The sequence below is a fragment of the Culex quinquefasciatus genome, chromosome 3, assembly GCF_015732765.1.
Source record: "Culex quinquefasciatus strain JHB chromosome 3, VPISU_Cqui_1.0_pri_paternal, whole genome shotgun sequence".
NCBI lineage: Eukaryota > Metazoa > Arthropoda > Insecta > Diptera > Culicidae > Culex > Culex quinquefasciatus.
In genome coordinates, this window is record NC_051863.1 from 176,362,746 (window position 1) to 176,382,825 (window position 20,080).

General features: G+C 29.9%; 1 protein-coding gene across 9 annotated transcripts in view; it reads right to left on the bottom strand.

Annotated features, from left to right (window-relative positions):
• The window catches only part of LOC6046162 (zwei Ig domain protein zig-8), a 187,066-nt gene that overhangs the window by 85,955 nt on the left and 81,031 nt on the right, over positions 1-20,080 (bottom strand). For 3 of the 9 annotated variants that reach the window (XM_038264949.1, XM_038264948.1, XM_038264944.1), the window contains exons 3-4: positions 13,034-13,228; positions 6,258-6,723 (exon numbers count right to left, since the gene is read on the bottom strand). In XM_038264949.1, the coding sequence (XP_038120877.1) occupies positions 6,258-6,321 (64 nt within the window). In that variant the 5' untranslated portion in view covers positions 6,322-6,723; positions 13,034-13,228. Of the gene's footprint in view, positions 1-6,257; positions 6,724-12,159; positions 12,211-12,307; positions 12,616-13,033; positions 13,229-20,080 lie in introns of those variants that run through there. The other 6 variants (XM_038264945.1, XM_038264947.1, XM_038264946.1 and 3 more) reach the window with 4 other exon arrangements.

Consider the following 20,080-nt stretch of genomic DNA (forward strand, 5'->3'; position numbering starts at 1 on the left):
CACTCTCCTTCTACCCACTGTGGGGTGAGCGAAACTTTCTTTGAAGTGTACCACCAGCACCCAGTATCACAGAAAAGTGCTTTCAAAAGCAGGAAAGTGCGATAAAGTGAAGCCCACGGTAGATAAAGACTTCCGCTAGCTGGAGTTTTCAGGGCCAGTATCGTGAGCTTGCTGAAAAAGTCGTTACGGGCGATCCGGAGGCTATAATCAAGTGATGCAAGTGAGGCTTGAAATTAGAGCGATTTGCATGGAAAGAAGTTTCTTTTTTTTTCATATAAATTTCAAGCAGATTTTTTTTTAAATATTTCAGTCAACTTTAAACTCGAAATTTCATTTTACGACTTGGCTCTGATAAATCAGTGCCGAATAGCCATTCCTCATAATGACTCAAAGCTACCCCGAAAATTTTGCAACCAAAACCAAAGTGAAAGTTCTGTTCCATCGTTCTGGTTCTGGCTCCCAAATGAGTCGTACCATCTCCGGGCCAATAAAATCCCAAACCCAGATCACCAAATCAGACAGCAACCAGGCAGCCTGTTCTGGTCCATGCTTGGATACATTTTACGGCAAATAATATTCCACGTTCATTAAGCATTACGACCCCACGAGAAAGAGCCCATGCCAAGCAGCCACCCATTTCATTCAATCCTTTGGTGGTCATAAAAGTGCCTCCGCGCCCCAACCTCCGACCCGAAAAAAAACATGTTCACTAAACTTTGATTTATTGCTAGCCATCCCCCGTAAAGAAGCTTATCAATAAAAATCCTAGTTCGCCTTAGTTTAAGGTTCAAACTTTTCTAGCAAGCAGTGCTGACGAAATAAAATACAATACAAAAATACAAAAATACAAAAATACAAAAATACAAAAATACAAAAATACAAAAATACAAAAATACAAAAATACAAAAATACAAAAATACAAAAATACAAAAATACAAAAATACAAAAATACAAAAATACAAAAATACAAAAATACAAAAATACAAAAATACAAAAATACAAAAATACAAAATACAAAAATACAAAAATACAAAATACAAAATACAAAATACAAAAATACAAAAATACAAAAATACAAAATACAAAAATACAAAAATACAAAAATACAAAAATACAAAAATACAAAAATACAAAAATACAAAATACAAAAATACAAAAATACAAAATACAAAATACAAAAATACAAAATACAAAATACAAAAATACAAAAATACAAAATACAAAAATACAAAATACAAAAATACAAAATACAAAAATACAAAAATAAATACAATACAAATACAATACAAAATACAAAAATACAAAATACAAAATACAAAAATACAAAAATACAAAAATACAAAATACAAAATACAAAAATACAAAATACAAAAATACAAAATACAAAATACAAAAATACAAAAATACAAAAATACAAAAATACAAAATACAAAAATACAAAAATACAAAAATACAAAAATACAAAATACAAAAATACAAAAATACAAAAATACAAAATACAAAAATACAAAAATACAAAATACAAAAATACAAAATACAAAATACAAAAATACAAAAATACAAAAATACAAATACAAAAATACAAAATACAAAAATACAAAAATACAAAAATACAAAATACAAAAATACAAAATACAAAATACAAAAATAAAAATACAAAAATAAAAAATACAAAAATACAAAAATACAAAAATACAAAAATACAAAATACAAAAATACAAAATACAAAATAAATACAAAAATACAAAAATACAAAATACAAAAATACAAAAATACAAAAATACAAAAATACAAAATACAAAAATACAAAATACAAAAATACAAAATACAAAATACAAAAATACAAAATACAAAAATACAAAATACAAAAATACAAAATACAAAATACAAAAATACAAAATACAAAATACAAAAATACAAAAATACAAAAATACAAATACAAAATAAAAATACAAAATACAAAATACAAAATACAAAAATACAAAAATACAAAATACAAAAATACAAAATACAAAATACAAAAATACAAAATACAAAAATACAAAATACAAAAATACAAAAATACAAAAATACAAAATACAAAATACAAAAATACAAAATACAAAAATACAAAAAAATACAAAAATACAAAATACAAAATACAAAAATACAAAAATACAAAAATACAAAAAATACAAAAATACAAAATACAAAAATACAAAATACAAAAATACAAAATACAAAATACAAAAATACAAAAATACAAAAATACAAAATACAAAATACAAAAATACAAAAATACAAAAATACAAAATACAAAAATACAAAATACAAAAATACAAAATACAAAAATACAAAAATACAAAATACAAAAATACAAAAATACAAAATAAAAATACAAAAATACAAAAATACAAAAATACAAATACAAAATACAAAAATACAAAATACAAAATACAAAATACAAAAATACAAAAATACAAAAATACAAAAATACAAAATACAATACAAAAATACAAAATACAAAATACAAAAATACAAAATACAAAATACAAAAATACAAAATACAAAATACAAAAATACAAAAATACAAAATACAAAATACAAAATACAAAATACAAAAATACAAAAATACAAAATACAAAATACAAAATACAAAATACAAAAATACAAAATACAAAAATACAAAATACAAAATACAAAATACAAAAATACAAAATACAAAAATACAAAATACAAAATACAAAAATAAAAAAAAAAATACAAAAATACAAAAATACAAAATACAAAAATACAAAAATACAAAATACAAAAATACAAAAATACAAAAATACAAAAATACAAAAATACAAAAATACAAAAATACAAAATACAAAAATACAAAAATACAAAAATACAAACAAAAATACAAAATACAAAAATACAAAAACAAAAATACAAAAATACAAAATACAAAAATACAAAAATACAAAATACAAAAATACAAAATACAAAAATACAAAATACAAAAATACAAAATACAAAATACAAAATACAAAAATACAAAAATACAAAATACAAAATACAAAATACAAAATACAAAAATACAAAAATACAAAAATACAAAAATACAAAATACAAAATACAAAAATACAAAAATACAAAATACAAAAATACAAAATACAAAAAACAAAAATACAAAAATACAAAAATACAAAATACAAAATACAAAAATACAAAATACAAAAATACAAAAATACAAAATACAAAATACAAAAATACAAAATACAAAATACAAAAATACAAAATACAAAAATACAAAAATACAAAAATACAAAAAAATACAAAATACAAAATACAAAAATACAAAAATACAAAAATACAAAAATACAAAAATACAAAATACAAAAATACAAAAATACAAAATACAAAATACAAAAATACAAAAATACAAAAATACAAAATACAAAATACAAAATACAAAAATACAAAAATACAAAAATACAAAATACAAAAATACAAAAATACAAAAATACAAAATACAAAATACAAAAATACAAAATACAAAAATACAAAAATAAAAAATACAAAAATACAAAATACAAAATACAAAATACAAAATACAAAATACAAAATACAAAAATACAAAAATACAAAAATACAAAATACAAAAATACAAAATACAAAATACAAAAATACAAAATACAAAAATACAAAAATACAAAAATACAAAATACAAAAATACAAAAATACAAAAATACAAAAATACAAAAATACAAAATACAAAATACAAAAATACAAAAATACAAAATACAAAAATACAAAATACAAATACAAAAATACAAAAATACAAAATACAAAAATACAAAAATACAAAAATACAAAATACAAAATACAAAAATACAAAAATACAAAAATACAAAAATACAAAAATACAAAAATACAAAAATACAAAAATACAAAAATACAAAAATACAAAAATACAAAAATACAAAAATACAAAAATACAAAAATACAAAAATACAAAAATACAAAAATACAAAAATACAAAAATACAAAAATACAAAAATACAAAAATACAAAAAAACAAAAATACAAAAATACAAAAATACAAAAAAACCAAAATTGGTTTTGGTTTTGGTTTTGGTTTTGGTTTTGGTTTTGGTTTTGGTTTTGGTTTTGGTTTTGGTTTTGGTTTTGGTTTTGGTTTTGGTTTTGGTTTTGGTTTTGGTTTTGGTTTTGGTTTTGGTTTTGGTTTTGGTTTTGGTTTTGAAAATTTTCTGTCAGATGTTGGTTGAACCTGAAGCAACACTGCCTTTCGTTTTCCCACCACACAAGAAATGCCTCCATGCGCCTTTCTCTCTCTCGCCAAGTCTGAAAAGAGGCAATAATAATGAGAAATTGTCTCTCCAGCCAACCGTATGACCCAGAAGGAAATAAAAATATTAATGTTATGATGTTTGGTGCTGCCTGCATAGAAGACTCTCTCCGTGGCTCACAGCAAAATGTGCCGCTTTTTCGAAACGACTCCAGGACTCGAATGTCTAAGTTGTGTCTAAGCGGCTTACAAGACGCCACTCCGAAGTCAACTCAGTTGTGGGTGAGGAAAGAGGAGGAGAGGGTGGAGCTTTCTTGTTTTATGTTTTATGGCAGTCGTTGTTGAGTTGTGTGTGTGTGCTGAAGAGGGTGGAATTTTCTCATCTTTTGGCCAGATTAAAAGCGCCCTCTTTTCACATTTTGGTTGAACTCTTGGCCGTTCTCGTTCGTGCGGGACATGAAAAGGCTCATTCACAGCAGTTACATGCGTGCTTAATCATAAAAAAAATCTGCAGAAAATGGTTAACATACGACTTGTTTAGTCAAAGCTTTTATTAAAAATTGTACTGGCTAGAAAATACATTGTTTGAAATGAGAACACCTCTTGTTGTTATGAAAACATGATTTTCTTTATCAAGCATGAAAATGTTGCCAATTTTGGCTATTGAAAGTTTCGTTTGTGCGAAACCTTGCTGAAGTGGCTTCAAACAGTATAAAATTTAATTTTCGACTACTCCACGGAAGAGTACGGCATTTCTCTCAAAATGCTTTGTTTTCCAAACAAAGAAATTTCCTAACAATTTCGTACAAAACATAACACGGGGAGACTAATAAGCTTAGGCAAATTAAAAACTCTTCTATTGTTTGATTCACTTCATCACAAAATAAATCAAATTATTTATTTGTATTTAAATCGTAGCATTGCCACTGGTTATAGTAAGTTTTAGTTATGATTTTGCCAATTTATGTGTTAAATTATAATTGATTTCAAACAAGCTTAAAAATTAAAAAGAAAAAAAGAATACAATTTTACTTTGAAACTCCCCAAACTTTTCGGTCACACTCCGTTGGAAAACGGAGCGGAAAGCATTTTTCCCCACTTGCGCTGATAATTTCATCGCCCTGCGGTTGTCGATTATCATAAATGCAAAGAAGCATAAATTGATAACGAAGCTTCGCACCCAGCCCAAAACTTGAACGGGGGTGGGCGTTTTTCGAATCAATTGGAATTTGTGATAATTGATTAATACAAGGGAAGGAAGGGAGATGGGTGGGGGTGAGACAGTGAGGAGCAAAAATTTCCCAAGACTGGAAAACTTGGTGAAACTGCTCGAGGGAAAGGGAGCGTAAAGCTTCTCGAAAGTGGAGAAAAGAAAGTTTTTATCGGGGAAAGTTGTTGAAACTTTCGAAACAACTTTGTTGCAATGAAATAAATTTTGCTGGATAGGAAATAAAAGTTGGTCATCAATAATTTATTTGCAAAAACCACGCAGTATGGCCAAATTTCTGGCGCATTTTTGAAAAACTTTATTAAATAATTATATTTGATAAAATTTTGAAAAATAAAACAGAACAAGGAAAAAATGTTCCTTAACAAATTGTTCGCTGAACATTATTCTAGTGGCGAGCTCAATTTAAATTTTTACAGAAAAAGATTTTTTAGCAGCAAATAATGGCTTCTAATTTCATCCAAATTCATTAACATCAACAATAATATTAATTAATTAACATTAACCTTTCAAACATAGTTAAAAGTTTAATAATTTCAATTCAGATAGAAAAAATAAGCAATGGGAAATTGTGTATCATATTTACAATTTTTTAAATAGAAACTTGAGTGTTTTTTTTTGTATTTGCCAAACATTTAGTAATATTCTCATATAATTGAATTGATTTGATTGAAATTTGATGAAAAACAATTATTGCAAATTGAATCCTTTCTTCGAAAATCTGGAAAGCAAAATCTTATCCCTCGCACTCACCTTTGATCCTGCTGTGCAACAGTAGTAGATAAACACCAACGTAGAACGTCAATTTATCCAACATTTTCACTGCTTGGCTGATGTCACAATTCTGGTCTTTTTCACATCTAACACGCTTACTTTCCCACCAGTTTTCCGCGTCGTCGTGCCGTTGGACGCACGCTCACTAATTACTCACTCTGGCCCAGCACTGCCCGACACTGTCCGACGAGGTCGCAGCTCCATGCCCGAAAAGATTTTCCCTCGACGACCTCTGGTGGGCGAATTTCAATTAGTCGGTCCCTCGGTTGACGGATTTTTCTCGCGCCACAGTTACACTGTTACTTTTCACACGGTTGATGCACTTTTTGAGAGGTTCTTTTTTTTCTGGTTAGAACTCTGTCACAAACAGGGCGCAGTGGCAGGATTTTTCTGCCACGTTCCAGTTCGTTAATCCGCAGTTTTCTAGTTTAAATTTACCACCTGGCTGAAAATGAACAAACGCACACACACTAAAGTGATGAGAACGGGTTGCAGCTAGGTGGAAAAATACTGCGAAAAATAAAATTCTTTCCCCCTCAGGTGGCGAAACTGGAATGGTGACACGTCGAGTGGAAGTTATGAGAGAAAAGTTAATGAAAAAGTGATGAACTCGATGAAAGGTAATGTTATTGAAGCTTCCTGGAAACACACATATTGGCAACCATGCTGCATTCTGCAAATTGCCTGGGGAAGTCACGTGGATATTGTGTAATTTTTATTAAAATCGTGAGTTTCCAGGAAAACACATCCAATGCGTTTAAAAAAAATCTAAATGTTTTAGAATTCAGAAAAAATATAAAATTTCAAGCTTCATGTCTCATTCCAATGTATAGTCCAAAAAAAAGGTAAGCAAACATTTCATTCAATAGTTTTGACCCTCTGCTTTGGTCATGGTCAAGGAGAAGGGGACGCAAAGAAATTTCAATTATATTTTTTTATGTATAATTGAATTTGCAATTAAAAAGTAGGTACTTTACACCCAAAGGAAAAATACATCTCAAAATCAGCAACAGTGGATTTCCTGCAGAAAATGTCACACTTTATCACATTTTTTGCAGCAAGCCCGTAGTTCATTTTTGCCGCGTGTAAACATTTCAGCGATCTGCAGTTCTCACCAACACATATAAAGCTGGCCCGTCCCCGAGCAACACTCCAAAGAGAAGCATATGTTGGTGCTCTTTCACTCACATTTCATCAAGTGTTCATGGCGCGGTGGTAGCGTGTCGGATAAGTAGTCAAAATGTTGGTGGTTCAATCCTCGTTCTGTTAAGGGTTTTTTTTGTAAAATACAACCAAAATGCAGTCGGTAATGTCGATAATTGTCGGTAACGGGCAAAAATGTCATACCTCTATATCGCAAAAAAAGCATGAGGACAGTTTTCATGCAGATTCTGATATACTTTCATGCCGCCATGCATCACAATCATGCGACTGCCAGTTGGGTGTACTGACAGTTTTAAGGTAACTTTTTTGAAAATAGTCGCAGTTTTTATTATTTTTTTAATACGTGCACATGTTTACTCATGTCTGAAAATAATTATTTCTTTTTTAAAGTTGAGGAATTTCTTTACATTTTGCCTGTATGAACTTTGTTAATACGACCCTAAAATGCTGAGATATTGCCATGCAATGATTTAAAAACAGGAAAATTGATGTTTTTTGAGTCTCAACCCACTATTTTCTATCGTCGATATCTCAGCAACTAATGGTCCGATTTACAATGATGAAATATGATACATTCGTGAAATGTTCCGATCTTTTTGAAATCAATATTTTATTATTTTATTCAAATCAAGAATAACATTTCAAAAAGACGTAATATTTAATGTATGGCTTGAAATAGTGCACCTTATCAAAATTTTACTAAATTGAATGAAGTTTTTTTAACAAAATTTACGACCGACATTTCGATTATTTGAAAAAATCAGTATTGATTCAAAAATTAATAACTCGATCAACGATTTTTCGCTTAGTCTGAAAATTTCTGAAAAGTTAACATTTGATGTCCTCTAATACAAATCAAAAAATCAAAAATAAAGAAACATTTTTTACAAATTTATTTTTGAATTTTCATACATCATTTTTGTATAGACAGCTGCCCAATTTGTATAGAAAATTATAAGGACAAGCTAATGATGCAAAACGGCTTCTTTGGGCATACCAAAGGCAACAAAGAAGTTGCAGCCCAATAAAACAATCAAAAATTAAAATTAATAATAAAAGGCCTATTCCGTAGAGAATTGCTAAACTGTAAAACAAAATCATTTATCAAAAGTATAATTAAGATTGCAATCGATTAGTTTCCTGCATTTTTTTTAACGTAAAATTTCCAAGTCAAAGCTATTAATGGGTTAAATCAGGGGTGCTCAAAGTTTTTGGAGGCCGGGCCAAATTTGAAGCTCAAATGAGGTTGCGGGCCAAATTTACAAAAAAGGTTATTAAAAAAATTAAGTTACGTTATTTTGATTTAAAATATTTAATTATTGTTATTTAAAAAAATAACAATTCAAAATAATAGAAAATACAAACTAACGGTTTTGTATCGGTATTGTTGATTTTATTGTTAAAGGTATTTGAAAAAAAGTTTTTAGCTGAATGTACTTGTGTTTTCAAAAAAAGTTTTGTTTTTATATTTCGAAAAGGGTGACAAAGCATGTTGAACAATTTATCTAAAGGCGTTATTTTATCTATAAGTTTAGTGTGGCTTATGAAAAATGGGTCTCGTGGCGCAGGGGTAGCGGCTTCGGCTGCCGATCCCGATGATGCTATGAGACGCGGGTTCGATTCCCGCCTTATCCACTGAGCTTCTATCGGATGGTGAAGTAAAACGTCGGTCCCGGTTTCTCCTGTCTCGTCAGAGGCGCTGGAGCAGAAATCCCACGTTAGAGGAAGGCCATGCCCCGGGGGGCGTAGTGCCAATAGTTTCGTTTTTCGGCTTATGAAAAATCGTTGAGAGTCAGAATTTCAACATTTCAATGAAAAAAATGTAAGCTTCAGTATGGTTAAACTGCAATCATTATTTTCAAAAAAAAAAAAGATTCGACAAAAAAAAACATTTAACAATAATTCATTTATATATTTCAATGAAAATAAACCAAAAATTTAAATTATTTTTCATAAACCTAAACATGTTCAAATGATTCTAAATGCAAAGGAATGAATATTTAATTACTTTCAGCTGATTGCACCTAAATTTCATTTTTTTAAGTTTTAAAGTTATTAGGAAATATATTTTTGCTCCTTGTTTCCGAGCCATTTTTTTTAAAAAAATGTAGAAGGGTGGGTTGATTTTCATCGACGAAAGCTTTGACAAATATTTGCAACAAACTTGATCCTCAGATTTCCACAACTTGTCTGCCTGAATCAGTTGGTAGTCAATCAGATACGTTATCTAAACTGTAATGAGTTCAAACCCCAAAGGAAGTGCTATGTTTGTTTCAGAGTCAGTTCATAAAAGGGTTATTATGACTTGCAAATTAATAAAGAAAACTTATATTTTGGAAAATATTACAAAATTCTACCTAAGTCAAACTTTAATTTTTTTTAATATTTCTAAAAATGTTTGATGAAAGTTTTGACGATATTTACCAGTTTCACTCACATTGAAACCTGTGACATTGTTTTAATTATAAAATATTATGAACAAATTTTTTGTATCCTAAAAAGGGGATCAAAATATTAATAAATCATAAATTTTGTTTTATTAACAAAAAATAAAAAAGCTTAGCATACAAAAGTTTAAAAAAAAACCTTAACTTTGAAAAAGTAAAAAATAACTTAACAAGTGGTCAACGGGCCATTTTACATGATCATTCAAAATGGGCTCGAGGGCCACAAAATATCACCTCGCGGGCCACGTTTGGCCCGCGGTCACCCCTGGGTTAAATGCTATGCTTAAAAATTTCATTAAAAAGTCTCCAAGCCAAGAAAATTTCCCAAAAAAATTCCCAATTGAAATCAATTTTTTGTAAAAATTGTCAATCTTTCGAAAAGAAATATTCTCACAATTTCAAAAACAAGCGCTTTCAAAATTTGTTAATATCTTAAAATTTTAAACAAAAAATATAAAAAATGGCAGAGTTTATAAGATTTTTTTCATAGGGAAATTGAACCCAAAATGGCTGATTTTTTAAATAAATATAGAATTTTAGGGGATTTAGGCTGCTTTAAATAAAACGCCCAAAAATAGTGTTTCTTTCTAAAGTTAACCTTCAAATGACTCTATCTTGAATTGTGGAACGTTTTATCAAAAATAAAATATAATTATCATTAAATTGCAAATTTAATTTGTTCTTTAAACAGCTTTTTGAAATTGTTGGGTCTATTTTCATTATCTTAGAAAAAAAACATGTCTCCTTGAAAAAATGTCCATATTTTCTTTTAAGCTTTATTGGATCCAGAAAAAATACAAAAACGACTTCCGGTAAATTCGTTTTTGTGGAAAATAGAGAATTTAACTTGGTAATTTTATTAAGAGTATAACTTTTGTTCCCTGAACCTCATCGTAACTAGTGATTTTTCGAGATTTCGTAAAAGCCACGTAATCCATGAAATTTGCTATCAAGCATAATATTTGGTAAATCCCGTCGAATTTCTCCACAGTTTATTTTGTCATTCCAACAATTCTCAAGAATTAAAACAGGAATTTCAGAAGCAGTTGTGAAAAAAATTAGGCATAGCAAATTTGAAACTAATTTTTGAAGATATTGGTCATCACAACGTTTAACGAAATGCAGATAATTGATTTGAAAAATTTACAGCGAAATCAGCTTTGAATGTTACATGCAGAATGAAACAGATTGAACTAAATTATTTTAATATATCGGACATAACTGCACAAAGATTTTTTTTAGCTTGTTGAAATGTATCCTGATTTTCTGTAATTATCAATCACAAATGTCAAAATCGGCTAAAAAGAAAATGTTGCCAAAGCTTTTTTTTGAAAGATTAAATTTTTAGTTTTGCTGAAAACCACGACAAAATACTTTTTTTTAGCTAAGTTGTACTAACTCTCTACTGTCCATTTTTTTCTATTTTTTTATATTTCCCGTGTCAAGGAGGTCATTTTGGGCAACTTTTGTTCTTCGAGAATCTTTACCTTTCTTGTTTTGTTTCATTTTGAGTTTTTTAATTTGCATTTATCTTGTTATGTTTATGTTTGTTTTTGGTAGTATTTGGCCTATTTTGCCACCTCTTCTCATTACATTTTGCCTATCTTATTTTTCATGTTTTGACAGTCACTTTTTAAAATTTTGCTTGTTTTTCACATTTTCTGCTATAAAATGGCACCATTATTATTTAAATTTTTTTTATCGTAGAAGCATGGTCTGGGACACTACAAAATTCCTTAAAATTACTTAAAATATAGGAAATGATTTTTTAATTGAAATCCGTCTAAAGGCAGACTTGGGTTGTAGAGGGTTTAGTTATTTTACTAGTTCTACTTTTGTTGAACATGTCGTGAAAGATGTGCTTCGTTCGAGCAATATTTAAGAAAATTAAATTTCAAAATGTCAGTAAAACTTGAATGGCTAAGCCGTGAATTCAGCCGATTGAATTCGGCCAAACATCACAAAATTGAATGTTTTGAAATTTGCAAACCAGGAAACCTTCAACTGGAATGACTACACCAAAAAGTTCGGAAAATCTCTTCGCGGGAAACAGATTTTCGAATATTTTTAAATACCATTTTCGCATGGACAGCTACCAAAATTGTATGCGGCAAACAAAAATGCGGAATGTCTTTTTTAAACTAAAAAAAAGCCGTAGTCACATTCAGCTGTTTTCCTACATTTTTTGTTGTTGGGTCAACAATCAAAACAATCCGGAGTCGCAGTGGAAATCGCTGGAAAAGTTACTTGATCTATTATGTAAACAATACCTTCAATTAAAATTTCACCACATCACTCTCCCACTCAAAACGACCAAAATACGACGTGTCATCCAGGTCCAGCGCCCCACCCAGGCCAAGCGGTGCAAGTCTTCCAATTAAAGTGTTCCCTCTCGCGGTAATAATGGGGTGACTCAACCAAAACTGGCACTGTGTGTCCTTGTCCCTGTCACCAAAAAACCCTCCCTTTCTTCCCCTTCAAACTTTGAAGGACCACTCTCATTTTTCCTTTGAATTTTCCTTCGGCGACGAAAAGTGCTGCATAATTAAAAACTTTTACACTGCAATTGTCGTCGACCGCCACCGCCAGCACTTCTGGGCTGCATCCAGCAGCCTTATAACAGCATTACAACGGAGTTCAAGGAGGCTACTGACGACGACGCAGGCTGCATGACGACCTGCAGAATTTCAGAACTGCGGTGCTGCACTTTATGCCTCTCGTATTATGCCACCAGGAGGACGATTCTCTGGGGAATTGATGAAAATTTTATTTGTTTTTATTTGTTTGAAACAGTTTCATCAAATTTATAATATTTGTTCACACTCAAATCATCATTAAAGCTGAACATAACTTTATCAATTAACGACAACGATGTCAACTCCACAAAGAATCGCCCACATCTGAATATCGCCCCATGCTGCTTCTGGTGCTGGGCTGGGTTGGCCAGAATTTATGCGCTCTCATTTCACTCCCAACACTTTTATGAGACTTTATTACACATCTTGAGCTAACCAACGAACCACCCAACTTAAGGTCCGCCACCTAGAACGTCGGTGGGATTAATGTGAGTTTTTCAAAGGTTGTGGATCTCTCTCTCTCTCTCTCTGCTTCACGCTGAGCTGAACAACCGCTTGTTGTTGTCACCTTAGTGTCACGATCTCGTTAATTTTGCGGGCTTTTGAGTCAGAGGGATGACGAGGTGGAATTTTGCGATGGTTTTATTCTGGTTGGATCACCCACTTCGTTTAGGGAGGATGGGAGTCAGATCAGACCGGTCGGTGGTGTGGTGTTAATTAATGCTGGCTGGATTGATGGAGGGCAGCCACCGGTTGATGATCTCTGCAAGATAATGAGAGTGAAAAGAGAAAAAAGTTAGGGGAGCAATTAGAATCATGGTTGCGAGATGGATTTGCGAAAAAGGGGCGAGGATGAGTGAACTTGTTTGGACTCATTGAGGGAACTCATTATGAAGAAATCTTGTCTTTTTTGAAAACAAAATGGAACTTTTTATTAAATAAGTCACAATTTAATTGCGACAGCCAATTTGAAATTTGAGGAAAAGGGTAACTTTCTAAAAATTTTTTTTTTTACTAACAGGCTATCGTAACCAATAAAACAACAAATTACATTGCCATAAACATTATTTAGAAAAAAAAAAAACATGTTTTTTGAGAAACATCGTGATTAATGCTGAATTTTATTCAAGGTTGTGCTAATGTCTTGCATAACAAAAAATACGAATAAAATATCAACAAACAGAGCTTGGAAAGAAAATATTTAAAGCATATCACAAAGAAGTTTTGAACTTAATTTGAAAAATATACATAAGTTAATCAACTATAATAACAAAATTTAACAAAAATATGATTATATTAAGTTTTTTGATATGCACTTTAAAAATTACATCTAATTGTCAAACAAATACTATAGAGCAATTCTTCAAGTTTGACATTATTTTTTAATGCAAAATTGAATTTGCAATTGAAATTTACTTAAAAGATTTTTTGATAAAGGGCTCCGTTTTCAAGATATAGCCACCGAAAGTTTGATTTTAGCGAAATATTTGCAGTATTTCAATTTTTTAAAACGGTGACCATGAGTGACCATTTCTAAAAATATTTTTTTTTGAAAAGTTCAGAAAATTTTCTATAAAATTGTCTAAGAGACATTGAAGATTGGACCTCTGGTTGCTGAGATACAGCGGCTTAAAGAAAAACAAACACGAAAATTGAAGTTTTCTAAATCTCACCCAAAAAGCCCACCATTTTCTAATGACGAAATCTCAGCAATTAATGGTCCGATTATCAATGTTAATACAAGAAACTTTCGTGAAATTTTCCAATCTTTTCGAAAAAAAATACTTTGAAAATTTTTAAATCAACACTAACATTTTAAAAGGGCCAAATACTGAATATTACGCCTATTTAAAATGCTTGTCTTGATTTAATAATTTTAAAAATATTTTTTTCGAAAAGATCGTAAAATTTCACGAATGTTTTATGTATTAACATTGAAAATCGGACCATTAGTTGCTGAGATATCGTCATTAGAAAATGGTGTGTTTTTTTGGTGAGATTTTGAAAACTTCAATTTTCGTGTTTCTTTTTCTTAAAGTGGCTTTATCTCAGCAACCCGAGGTCCAATCTCCAATGTCTCTTACACAATTTTATAGAAAATTTTCTGAATTTTAAAAAAAAAATTTTTAGAAATGGTCACTCATGGTCACTATTTTTAAAAATTGAAAAACTGCAAATATTTCGCTAAAATCAAACTTTCGGTGGCTTTATCTTGAAAACGGAGCCCTTTATCAAAACATCTGTAAAGTACTTTTCAATTGCAAATTCAATTTTGCATAAAAAAATAATGTCAAACTTGTTTCTGCATGAAACTTCGATTTTTTTTTCCAAAAATCACTATTTTTTCAAAAAATTATAACTCGGCGGCTGATTTTTTGACCATGTTTCTCAATGGCTCAGAAGTTTTTGGAAATTTGAGTTTTAGTAAAAAAAAAGTTGATAAAAAAATCTGCAATTTTTTTTCCGGGTACCTATTTGTTTCTCAAAAGTCCTCAACAATACCTACAACTTTGCCAAAGACACCAAATTGATCAGAAAATTCACTCAAAAGTTACAGCTATTGAATATTTACATACCATTTTTGTATGGACAGCTGCCAAAATTGTATGGAGACTAGCATGGGTGAACCAATGACGCAAAATAGCTTATTTGGTCATAGGGAAGGCCCCCACAAAGTTTGAGTTAAATAAAAAAAAATACAAAAAATAAAAATGGTCGAAATTGGCCGATTTCGTACAGAGTTGCTCTTTATTAAAATAAATGTCACTTATAATTTATTTGACGTAACTATACACACACTTTTAATCTTACATGTTAACAAACACAGTGGACATATCAAATTTTAACATTTTCAAAGCACTTCCGAAAAAACTTTTTTGAAAAAACTTAATCTACATTGTGTTTTATATCAGAATACATGTTTTAAAAATATAACTGGGGGTGAGATTGGGTCAAAGTGTTTTCTACGGATTTTACCATTTCTTAGATTCTTCTCAATGAAACTGAATTCTGTTAAAAGAGTTATGTAGGGGACATTTTAAGATGACTTCGCTGAAAAAATCTCGTTCCTAGAACAAATCCTGTTATTTTGGCAGCTGAGCAATTCTCTACGAAATCGGTCTTTTTTCTTCAATTTTAATTTTTGTATTTTTTAATCCAACTGAAACTTTTTTGGTGCCTTCGGTATGCCCAAAGAAGCCATTTTGCATCATTAGTTTGTCCATATAATTTTCCATACAAATTTGGCAGCTGTCCATACAAAAATGATGTATGAAAATTCAAAAATCTGTATCTTTTGAAGGAATTTTTGATCGATTTGGTGTCTTCGGCAAAGTTGTAGGTATGGATACGGACTACACTGGAAAAAATGATACACGGTAAAAATTTTGTGATTTTTTATTTAACTTTATCACTAAAATTTGATTTGCAAAAAACACTATTTTTAATTTTTTATTTTTGATATGTTTTAGAAGACATAAAATGCCAACTTTTCAGAAATTTCCAGGTTGTGCAAAAAATCATTGACCGAGTTATGAATTTTTTAATCAATACTGATTTTTTCCAAAAATCGAAATATTGGTCGCAAAATTTTTTCAACTTCATTTTTCGATGTAAAATCAAATTTGCAATCAAAAAGTACTTCAGTGAATTTTTGATAAAGTGAACCGTTTTCAAGTTAAATCCATATTTAGGTGACTTTTTTTTGAAAATTGTGGCAGTTTTTCATTTTTTTAAATTAGTGCACATGTTTGCACACTTTTGGAAAAAATATTTTTGAAAAGCTGAGAAAATTCTCTATATTTTGCTTTTTCGGACTTTGTTGATACGACCTTTAGTTGCTGAGATATTGCAATGCAAAGGTTTAAAAACAGGAAAATTGATGTTTTCTAAGTCTCACTCAAACAGCCCACCATTTATTAATGTCGATATCTCAGCAACTAATGGTCCGATTTTCAATGTTAATATATGAAACATTTGTGAAATTTTCCGATCTTTTCGAAAAAAATATTTTCAAAATTTTCAAATCAAGACTAACATTTTAAAAGGGCGTAATATTGAATGTTTGGCCCTTTTGAAATGTTAGTCTTGATTTGAAAATTTTGAAAATAATGTTTTCGAAAAGATCGAAAAATTTCACAAATGTTTCATATATTAACATTGAAAATCGGACCATTAGTTGCTTAGATATCGACAATAAAAAATGGTGGGCTGTTTGGGTGAGACTTAGAAAACATCAATTTTCCTGTTTTTAAACCTTTGCATTGCAATATCTCAGCAACTAAAGGTCGTATCAACAAAATCCGAAGAAGCAAAATATAGAGAATTTTCTCAGCTTTTCAAAAATATTTTTTCCAAAAGTGTGCAAACATGTGCACTAATTTAAAAATGAAAACTGCCACAATTTTCAAAAAGTCACCTAAATATGGATTTAACTTGAAAACGGTGCACTTTATCAAAAATTCACTGAAGTACTTTTGATTGCAAATTTGATTTTACATCGAAAAATGAAGTTGAAAAATTTTGCGACCAATATTTCGATTTTTGAAAAATCAGTATTGATTAAAAATTCATAACTCGGACAATGATTTTTGCACAACCTGGAAATTTCTGAAAAGTTGGCATTTTATGTCCTCTAAAACATATCAAAAATAAAAAATTAAAAATAGTGTTTTTTTGCAAATCAAATTTTAGTGATAAAAAGTTAAATAAAAAAATCACAAAATTTTTTTACCTTGTATCATTTTTTTCCAGTGTAGTCCGTATCCATACCTACAACTTTGCCGAAGACACCAAATCGATCAAAAAATTCCTTCAAAAGATACAGATTTTTGAATTTTCATACATCATTTTTGTATGGACAGCTGCCAAATTTGTATGGAAAATTATATGGACAAACTAATGATGCAAAATGGCTTCTTTGGGCATACCGAAGGCACCAAAAAAGTTTCAGTCGGATTAAAAAATACAAAAAAAATCGAATGACCGAAATCCTAAAGAACTGCTCAGCTGTCTTAAGTTGAGGTACGTTTTTGGCCAAAAATGACATCTCGAAAAATCATTTTTCTTATATTTTTGTTACAATTGCTCGAAAACTACCCAAATGTTTGAAAATCTCCACAAATTGTAGCATGTCAATACGATTCCCTCGAACGAGAAACACTGTTGGATGACTTGTTTTTATCATATGGTTGTATTTCAGTATCATTTTAGTTTCAATTGACCCAATGTCAACCCCTCTAAGGGGTGAGATTGGGTCAATTTTCAAACTATTGGCATTTGAGGTAGTGTTCATCTAAATTCCCCATATTTTGGGAAAATGTTGAAAGATTTACGATGTTATTTAAATTGTTTTTGTTATTAAGAAATTACAAGAGGTGTATCGTTTTTTGACCCATAGTCACCCCCACTGACGGTACTAAAAATTAAACAAGAAAAAGATAAAACAAGAGAAGCAAAGTTTTAAATAGAACAAAAATAGCTCAAAATTACCTCCTGAAAAAAGGAAAAATAAAAAAAATAAAAAAAAATTTGGGCTGTTAAGGTTAAATTTTATTAAAAATATATTCAGCTTTATTTCAACACATTCAAATTAATCATTTTTTTCCGAGGATTGGCAACACTTTTTCATACATTTTTAGCGGCTTGTTTTTATGAGAGTTACAAGGTCTAAACAGAAAAAAAAATCTAGCAAGTAACTTTTCCCAAAGTTATGATCAAAATTGAGTTCAAGAAATGTTTATTTCTACTTTTTAGACATGATAGCTCAACAAAATAATTAATGGATCATTCCAGGTCAACTGGATACACCTTTAGACACGACCTTCACCGATTTGGAAAAAAAGCTTAGAGGGAACATTCATCTATTGATAGTTAACAGAAATCCCAAGTTTGGTGCTGAGTGGACCATCCCTCTTTTTTTAACTCTTTTTTGACAATTTTCCAAAAAAACAATTTCACAACCTGGAAATTTCTGAATAGTTGGCATTTGATGTGTGATTTTATCGGTTTTTGTTAAATTTATTTTAAGTATACAGTTTTTGCGATAAAATCACATAAAACAGAGGCATATTTCAGCCAATAAAATTGAAACCAATCAAATTTTTTTTATTACTTTCTAAGAAGGACTTTTTGAGAAAATTTTCATGCACTTTAGTATAAAAAAAGCTTTTAAATTGTATTGAGAATTGAACGATCGATTTAATGATACAACATGGCTGTATTGAAAAAAAAAAAACAAAAATTTCTTAAAAACTCAGCCACATAGAGAATACAAAATAAGCTCGTTTTTAATATAATTACTTAGATATTAATCGTAATTGAGTGAAAAAAAAGAGTTGCAAAGGCTTACTGGCAGCCCAGTCCCAATCCTCAAAAATACATTCTCCATAATGGTTAATTCTATTCTCCCGAATGAGTCATGTCCCCGCAATGTTTATTGTTGTTGTTTTACTAAACGAAGAATGATAAATGTTCTACGAGTATTTTAAAATTCATAGAGAAACACATTTCGTTTTATAAGCTTGGGAATTCTGTAGATTCATAAAAAATATAAATTTTAACGAAAATCATGAAGTTTACAATGAGGGTAATTCTCTACCAACTCACACGAAATCGGGAAAAGTTGCCCCGACCCCTCTTCGATTTGCGTGAAACTTTGTCCTAAGGGGTAACTTTTGTCCCTGATCACGAATCCGAGGTCCGTTTTTTGATATCTCGTGACGGAGGGGCGGTACGACCCTTCCATTTTTGAACATGCGAAAAAGAGGTGTTTTTCAATAATTTGCAGCCTAAAACGGTGATGAGATAGAAATTTGGTGTCAAAGGGACTTTTATGTAAAATTAGACGCCCGATCTGATGGCGTACTCAGAATTCCGAAAAAACGTATTTTTCATCGAAAAAAACACTAAAAAAGTTTTAAAAATTCTCCCATTTTCCGTTACTCGACTGTAAAAATTTTGGAACATGTCATTTTATGGGAAATTTAATGTACTTTTCGAATCTACATTGTCCCGGAAGGGTCATTTTTTCATTTAGAACAAAATTTTTCATTTTAAAATTTCGTGTTTTTTCTAACTTTGCAGGATTATTTTTTAGAGTGTAACAATGTTCTACAAAGTTGTAGAGCAGACAATTACAAAAATGTTGATATATAGACATAAGGGGTTTGCTCATAAACATCACAAGTTATCGCGATTTTACGAAAAAAAGTTTTGAAAAAGTTACTTTTTGCGTTTCTCTTTGTTTCGTCGTCCGTGTCTGTCGCGGGTGACCATGAACGGCCATGATCGATGACGACCAACTTTTTCAAAACTTTTTTTCGTAAAATCGCGATAACTCGTGATGTTTATAAGCAAACCCCTTATGTCTATATATCAACATTTTTGTAATTGTCTGCTCTACAACTTTGTATAACATTGTTACACTCTAAAAAATAACCCTGCAATTTTAGAAAAAACACGAAATTTTAAAATGAAAAATTTTGTTCTAAATGAAAAAATGACCCTTCTGGGACAATGTAGATTCGAAAAGTACATTAAATTTCCCATAAAATGACATGTTCCAAAAATTTTTACAGTCGAGTAACGGAAAATGGGAGAATTTTTAAAAATTTTT